The sequence below is a fragment of the Mandrillus leucophaeus genome, unplaced genomic scaffold (genome assembly GCF_000951045.1).
Source record: "Mandrillus leucophaeus isolate KB7577 unplaced genomic scaffold, Mleu.le_1.0 Scaffold66, whole genome shotgun sequence".
Taxonomy (NCBI): Eukaryota; Metazoa; Chordata; class Mammalia; order Primates; family Cercopithecidae; genus Mandrillus; species Mandrillus leucophaeus.
Window position 1 is genome coordinate 5,463,859 of NW_012107141.1, and position 7,517 is coordinate 5,471,375.

The following is a 7,517-nucleotide window of genomic DNA, read 5'->3' on the forward strand; positions in this document are numbered from 1 at the left end:
GGGGAAGGGCTAACCTGTGCCCTCTCCTCTCCTGTGTAGGGAAGGGCTAGCCTGTGCCCTCTCCTCTCCCCTCAGGGGAAGGGCTAACCTGTGCCCTCTCCTCTCCCCTCTGGGGAAGGGCTAACCTGTGCTCTTCTTCTCATCGCGCCTCATGCCCTTGAGCCTCTTCAGCATGCCGCGCAGGTCGGTGACGCCGTACTGGAAGGCGATGCGCTCGTACTCGGATGGGGGTGCCCGCCGTAGGATCTCCCACACGTCCTCCTCTGCTGGTGCCTCCAGCTTTGAGTCCCTGTGTCCCGCAGTCCAGGCTGTGGCTGGGGGCAAGACTGCAGCCCCCTGGGCGGGGCTTCCTGGACCCAGGACCAAGGAGCTATAGCCACCCCTGTCCCTCTGCCCCTACCCTTCTGGTGGGGCAGCTGGAGGTGGTTTGGGTCCCAGGCCAGGTCTGGGGGCCAAGGGAGCTTAAGTGGGGCTGGAGATTTGGAGGAGTTCCTGGCAGAATTAAGGGTGATGAGGGTGCTGTGCTATGATAGGCACTCACCTTGGGGTCCGGAAACTGCTGCTCCGGGGGCAGGGGGAGGGCAGAAAGGGTAGGAGACACATGAGAGGTGTGGCCGCCTTCCCTCAAAGACCCAGACCCCACCCATGGGCCTTTACCTCCTCCCTATTCTCCACACTTGCACTCCCTGTGTTGTGGGGCACCCACGCTGCTCCGGAGGCTCTGACGGGATCTCCTGTGTGCATTACTTTTTCTTATCCCTCCTAAACTCTGACGGATAGGTGGGTGGCAGGAGAAGCCCAAGGCACAGAGACTTACCCCTGTCCATGGGAAGCCACACCCTGCTCTGAGTCTCTCACCACAGCCTCTCAGGGAGGGGACGGGATCCCCTCTGCACCCACTAGCGCCCGGCTGCCCCTAAACACCCAGACCCCATTTCTTACTCTCTGGGCCACAGCAGCAGCAGCCATAATGGAGGGGCCGGGGGAGAGGGAGAGAGAGGGCAGAGAGAACGTAAGCCAGTTGGGCCGGCCTGGTAGACCCTGCAGCTCTGGGGACCCTCTCTCTGTTGCTTCTGGGTCCCCGGAGTTTACGGAGGGAGTTTTGCAGCCCTAAGTGTGGAGTGGCCGTGGGGGACACTGTGAGGATGCCTGTTCACGGGACATAATGTCTGCAGAGCCCTTTAACTCCTTCCACACTGGGACCATCCCCTCGACAGACAAGGAAACCAGCTCAGAGAGGTGCAGTGTTGTGCTCAGCATCACACAGCTGGCAAACCACAGTGCTGGGATTTGGAGCCAGGCCTCACCAGCTGCCCCAGGAACTGCCACCCAGGACTCACCTCTTCTTCAGCAGTGAGCTGAAGTCCAGAATCCCAGCATCCTCGTGGCTGTCACTATGGAGAGGGACCCCCAGTGAGGCTGCAGTGAGGGACTGGAAGGGGATTAGGAGCAGGACAGGGAGTGGAGTGGGGAGGGAGAATGTGACGCTGGCCAGACTGGGCTCCCGCCCATCTCAGACCCCTGGAGGTCTGTGGATGGTGCAGATAGGGGCTGGGGCAGGGGTACCTGATCCGCCGACCACCTCCAGCCAGGCTCCTGTGGGGGTTAGACTCAGTATCCTCACCTGCCCGGGAAGCTTGCTGTCCCCTGCAGCCCCCACTGACTTCAGCTCCACCCCACACATCATCCCCAGCCCTGACCCCCAGTCCAGACCCTGAAGGGCCTCAGACTCCAGCACTGGCCTCTCCCAGATCCTGAGGATGGTCACTCACGTGCGGCGGAAGGATGATAGGAGGTCCACGTCTCCGGTGCCCACGGCCTCTGGGTTCAAAGGGTGGAGAGATGGGGGAAGTGGCTTCAGAGGGGGGTCGTTTGAGAAGCCCTGCCCTGGGGGTGGCCTCTGAGTATTCACAGACTTGCCCATTCATGACCCCGTGAGGCTGGGCATCTGCCCCAGGACCTCACCTTCCTAGCCTTTCCCAGGGTCAAGGTACCAGGGAGGCGGTATGGTTTATTGTCCCCAATTCCCACCCATCTCTCAACTCACCTTCACCCATGGACCAAACATTCAGACAGTGCCAGGCCGTGGGCCAGGAGCCGTGACACCAAGATGATAAAACACAGTCCCACCCAGATGAGACCCGGACTCAGCCCTAATTAGGTCCCCACGCCTACCCTGAAAGCCTCTGGATTTCTCACACACTGTGTGTGCAGCACTGGGCACGTGGCCAGCACTTGTGCCTGGACGGGACGAGGCATCCTCCTTAGTGTTGGGAAACGGAGGCAGGGGACCAGGACCCATGGGGAGCCCGAGCCCAGGATAGTCACGAGGGCCCCCTCACCATGGACAGTGAGATTGAAGTTGGAGCAGTCAAATTTGTCCTTGGTGGACACCTCGCAGCGGTAGCCGCCAGTGAAGGCAGGCTGGGCATCAGTGATGTGCAGCTCGAACAGATAGACCTGTGTGCGTGGAGGGACAGGGCGTCAGGGGACACCAGGGGTCGGGAGACAAGGCTCTGCACCCTTGAAGGAGACTGGGAGTGGCTCGTGCCTGTAATCCAGCACTTTGGGAGGCTGAGGCAGGCGGATCACATGAGATCAGGAGCTCCAGACCAGCCTGGCCAACGTGGTGAAATTCCATCTCTACTAAAAATAAAATTAGCCAAGTATGGTGGTGTGCACCTCTAGTTTCAGCTACTCAGGAGGTTGAGGTGGGAGAATCGCTTGAACACGGTAGTGGAGAGCCACTGCACTCCAGCCCGAGCGACAGAGGGAGACCCTATCTCAACTAATATTAAAAAAAAAAAAAGGAGGCTGGGAGTGACAAATGCTCATCAACCTTCTCACCCTTGGGTTTAGTTAACCCATAGAGTTTTTGTATAGAGAAAGGGGACTATCTCAAAAACCCATGACTGCCATCTGCTGGCACATGGTTGTGGTGAACTACAGTGCTTTTGTGCAATGCACAGCCCCGCACATGTTGGCCCTCTCCTGCTACAGGCCCTGTCTCCTGGCCCAGGACTGTGGAAGGTTGGGAAAAGCAGAGGCTTGGAGTGAACACACACAGAGACTTAAGTCTTAAGGTTCTGGTGGGCAGGGTGGAAAAACACAAAACACAGAAAACCAAGGCTTAAGGTTCTAGGCCTATGTCTAGGTGACCTTGGAGCAACCACTTAACCTCTCAAGCGTTGGTTTCCGCGTCTGTATAATGAGGAATTGTTCTGGTCAATCCCTGAGCGTCCCTTGAGCCCTGAGCCCTGATACCCATCCAGGGGCTTTACAACCCCACTAGCTGGTGCCCCATGCTTCACGGTGTCCTCCAGACTTCCTGACCACCGTGCCCCCGCCCTCTCCCCCCGCCGATTCCACCAAGCCTTATTAGGTGCTCCCTTGAGGCGATCATGTCCTTCAAGTCTCCCATGTCCCCCACAGCACTCCCATGCGTCTCATCGCGCTCCCTGGCCCCCAGGCCTCCAGGATCTCCCTGTGGGCCCCTGGCCCCTCCACATGCCTTCCAGATTCCCCACGCCCCTTGCTTGCAGCTCGTGTGTGCCTCAGGTCTCATGGTGCCCTCTGTGTGCCTTGTGCCTTCCAGGATTCTCCATGTCCCCTCTCTCCGTGTCTCCACGACCCCGGCGGACCCACCTTGCTGGCACGGTCATAGCTGTCATGCAGCTGCAGGTGCTGGCCCACCTTGCTGCTCAGGTCCACCCATTTGCCCTTGAACCACTTGACCACAGGCGGCTTCAGGAGGCTGGCGCCGGCCACACGGGCTGAGAAGGTGATGCTGCCACCTGCAAGGGCAGGACGACAGGCCCAGCTTGGGGAGTGTCCTGCTGCCCCCCTTCTCACCCCAGTGCTGGGCACAGCAGCTCACACTCACCCACAGTCACCTCGCCATCCTGTGGCCGCATCACGAAGAGGCCAATGGGGTCATCAGGGGCTCCAGGGGTAGGGCCGTTGCGAGCTGCTGAGCTTGACCCTGTGAGCAAAGGCTTTTTTTTTTTTTTTTTGAGATGGAGTCTTGCTCTGTCGCCCAGGCTGAAGTGCAGTGGCGTGATCTTGGCTCATCGCAAGCTCTGCCTTCTGGGTTCATGCCATTCTCCTGCCTCAGCCTCCCGAGTAGCTGGGACTACAGGCGCCCGCCACCACCCCGGCTAATTTTTTTTTTTTGTATTTTTAGTAGAGACGGGGTTTCACCGTGTTAGCCAGGATGGTCTCGATTCCCTGACCTCGTGATCTGCCCACCTCGGCCTCCCAAAGTACTGGGGATTATAGGCCTGAGCCATGGCGCCTGGCCAACCAAAGGCTTTTGAGACCTGCCCTGGACACCCTCTACCCACGGATCCTGCCCCTCCCTGCCCAGCCCCTCTCACCTTCGGGACTTGGGGCACTTTCTCCCAGCTCAGCGGCTGGGGCCAGGGTTTCTCCAGGGGTTCCAGTGGCCTCAGCAGGGGCAGGGGCAGGGGCCAGGACGGGCTCTGCCTTCTCTGGAGAGGATCAGATAGGAGTCGTGGTACAGTCACTAACCAGAGACCCCTCCACCCTCTCTCTCCTGAGCGTTGGACCCATGAGCCCACTGTGGATGAGGAAAGTCTGCCATGGCTGTCCTCCCGCTGCCTGGGCCCCTCAGAGGCAGCTCATGCTCAGCTAGAAAGCCACCCTGCCTCTCACATTCTCCTCCCTGTCCCAGGTCATCAGTTCCCACATCCTCTGCACCTGCCCTGAACAGTTCCAGGTCCAACCCTGCTCTGCCCCAGCCTTAGAGCAGCCCCACAGGCTGGGCTGCACTCCCCTCATCCACACCTCCTGGGACTTCGCTGCCAGCACACAAGGTGCCCTCTGTGCAGGGTCATCTCCCCAGGGAGGTCTGCAGGGGGAGACTGGGGTTGTGTCTTGTTCATCTCTCCCACCTACCCCATGGCTGGAACAGGCCAGGATGGCACCTGGGGTACTCAGAGAGGTCATGTAAAGAAAGGGGGAAAGGGGATTCCTGGGGGGGTGGGCACAGCCACAGCAAAGGCAAGGAAGTGTGAAAGTACCTCCTGTTCCCTGGATGGATGGAGAGGTGCTGGGCTGTCCCTCCCTCCAGGAGCCTGAACCTCAGGGAAGCCTGACCAGAATCTTACCTGCCTCTGTGACCTTGAGGTCGAACTTGACCTTGGAGGAGCCAGCAATGACTGCGTAGGAGCCCTGGTCGGCAGGGCCCACCTCCCGCACTGTCAGTGTATGCCGTGTGCCCTCTGTGGCCAGGCCATACTTGCTGCTGGCTCCGATGTCACTGCCTCCGCGCTGCCAGCGCACCTTCACTCCTGCCCGCTCTGTCTCCACCTCAAACACGGCAGGGCTGCCTGCGGCCACTTCCACTGACCGTGGCTTCTTGCTGAAAGCTGAGACTGCAGGGCCAGGTGGAGGCTACAGCGGCCCCTGGTTGGAGTGTGCACCCCACCCCTGCAGCCCCTCTTAGTAAATACTGTGCTAGCACTTTCCACGCATCCCCTCGTGTAATACTCCACCAGTTCTCCTAGGTAGTTGCAGTTATTCTGTTCATTTCTCAGAGGACACTGAGGCTCAGAGAAGCTAAGCAGCTCCTCCAAGATCACACAGCTAGTAGTCGGAAGAGCCAGGGCTGTGGTCCTGACCTCCACGCAAGACTTTTGCTGCATGTGTCCCCTGGATACTCCACTTTCCCTGCTTGGAGACACCCGTGATGGACTCTGCTTCCCTTCCCCCCACCATCTGGGGCCCTTGGCAGGGGGCGGGGAATTCTGCCTACTTGGAATGTGGCCAAATTTGTCCTCCAAGGACCTCAGGCTGAGAATCAGCAACTGAGATAAAGCTGGCCTAGGAGGGCGTTGGGGGATGGGGACCTGGATCTCTGCCCTGGACAACCTTGGTAAGGGCATAGCCCAGGCCCAGGACCCTGGGCTGTGATTTTCCCTGCCCTTGGCCTGGGTTCTGGGGCTCCCGACTGTCCTCTCTCAGAGAAGGAAGGGCTGTGTCACCCTCAACATGGGGGCCACACCATATAGGCTCATGAAGCAGATAATGTCACAGCCAGGAGGAACCAACCCAATGCCACCACTACCCCCAGCGCCCCAGGTTGGGAGACTGAGACCCAGAGTGGGTAGAGACTGGTCCGAAGGCATGCCGTGAGCCTGGCTCAGCTCCACACTAAACACGGGCTCTGTCTGCGGGCAACCTTGCTGTGGAAGGTGAAGGAAATGGGACAGGGAAGGGGTCCTTTGTGTTCTCAGAATGGGTTGACCCCGGGTGCTTCCTGTCTCGGCTGTGTCCTCTGTCTGTGTCCCTGACCTTGGGTTTACCTTCACCTCTCATCAGAGGGATAGGAAAAAGAAACCGAGAATCAAAAAGGACCCCCGAGGACTGGCTGCCCCTGTCCTGGGGCTCAGAGGCCGCGTCCTCATCAGCCCCCTCAAGAACTCCCTCCTAGCCCTGCTCCCCAATTGTGGACACCCCCCTGCTCCCCCACTTAGACCCAACCCTAGTCCTAAAGCTACCTGGCTTCTTCCCCGGCTCAGGCATCCTGAGAGACGTCACACCAGGCACCAAGCAGGCACAGGTCACCCAAAGAGGGACTGAGTGGGGTCTTGTCCTTCCCACTATATATGGGGACCTCCCCCCTCCCCAGGCTGTGCTTATCTGCCTCCTGTCCAGCCACCTGCTAAATATAGATGAATTCCAGAGAGCTGAGGTCTCTCCAGGGAGAAGGTAGGGCCACATTGTCCCTGGCTGGCTCCTGTCCCTTCCCCTCCACCCCCCTCAGCACAATTCTGCCTCCCCAACCCTTGGCGAGTCTCAGGGGTACCCCCAAGCCCTGTGTGTGTCCCTCTTACAGCAAATTGTACGGTGGGAGCATGCTGGGCCCATAACCCTAAGGCTAACGGGTCAGGAGCATCCTTGCGGGCAGTTCAGGCAGTGGTCATGTCCATAGACCCTGGGGCCAGGGTGACTCTGAGTCCTGGCACTGCCATCTCTTTAATCTCAAAGCACCTGGTTTCCTCATCTGTAAAGCAGGGCCCGTGATAGCAGTACCCACTGCACAGGATTGTCACACGTATGAAGTTGGTTTATAATTTTTTTTTTTTTTTTTTTTGGAGGGGGTCTCCCTCTTTTTTCCAGGCTGGAGGGCAGGGGTGCAAGCTCAGCTCACTGCAACCTCTGCCCCCGGGTTTACGCCATTCTCCTGCCTCAGCCTCCCGAGTAGCTGGGACTACAGGCGCCCGCCACCTCGCCCGGCTAGTTTTTTGTATTCTTTAGTAGAGACGATGTTTCACCATGTTAGCCAGGATGGTCTCGATCTCCTGACCTCGTGATCCGCCCGTCTCCGCCTCCCAAAGTGCTGGGATTACAGGCTTGAGCCACCGCGCTCGGCCAGTTTATAATTTTTAAAATGTTAGGCCGGGTGTGATGGCTCATCTGTAATCCCAGCACTTTGGGAGGCTGAGGCGGGCAGATTATTTGAGGTCAGGAGTTTGAGACCAGCCTGGGCAACA

The 7,517-nt window shown here is 58.9% G+C and overlaps 1 protein-coding gene across 1 annotated transcript in view; it reads right to left on the minus strand.

The window, feature by feature from the left end:
• The window catches only part of MYBPC3 (myosin binding protein C, cardiac), a 22,681-nt gene extending 16,086 nt beyond the window's left edge, over positions 1–6,595 (minus strand). Inside the window, exons 1-12 of the mRNA XM_012001430.1 lie at positions 6,522–6,595; positions 5,130–5,396; positions 4,377–4,490; positions 3,884–3,982; positions 3,646–3,794; positions 2,343–2,460; positions 1,773–1,821; positions 1,567–1,596; positions 1,341–1,394; positions 943–945; positions 542–559; positions 126–289 (exon numbers count right to left, since the gene is read on the minus strand). Coding sequence (XP_011856820.1) covers positions 126–289; positions 542–559; positions 943–945; positions 1,341–1,394; positions 1,567–1,596; positions 1,773–1,821; positions 2,343–2,460; positions 3,646–3,794; positions 3,884–3,982; positions 4,377–4,490; positions 5,130–5,396; positions 6,522–6,546 — 1,090 coding nt within the window. The 5' untranslated portion in view covers positions 6,547–6,595. The remainder of the gene's footprint in view (positions 1–125; positions 290–541; positions 560–942; positions 946–1,340; positions 1,395–1,566; positions 1,597–1,772; positions 1,822–2,342; positions 2,461–3,645; positions 3,795–3,883; positions 3,983–4,376; positions 4,491–5,129; positions 5,397–6,521) is intronic.
• Positions 6,596–7,517: the final 922 nt, after the last annotated feature.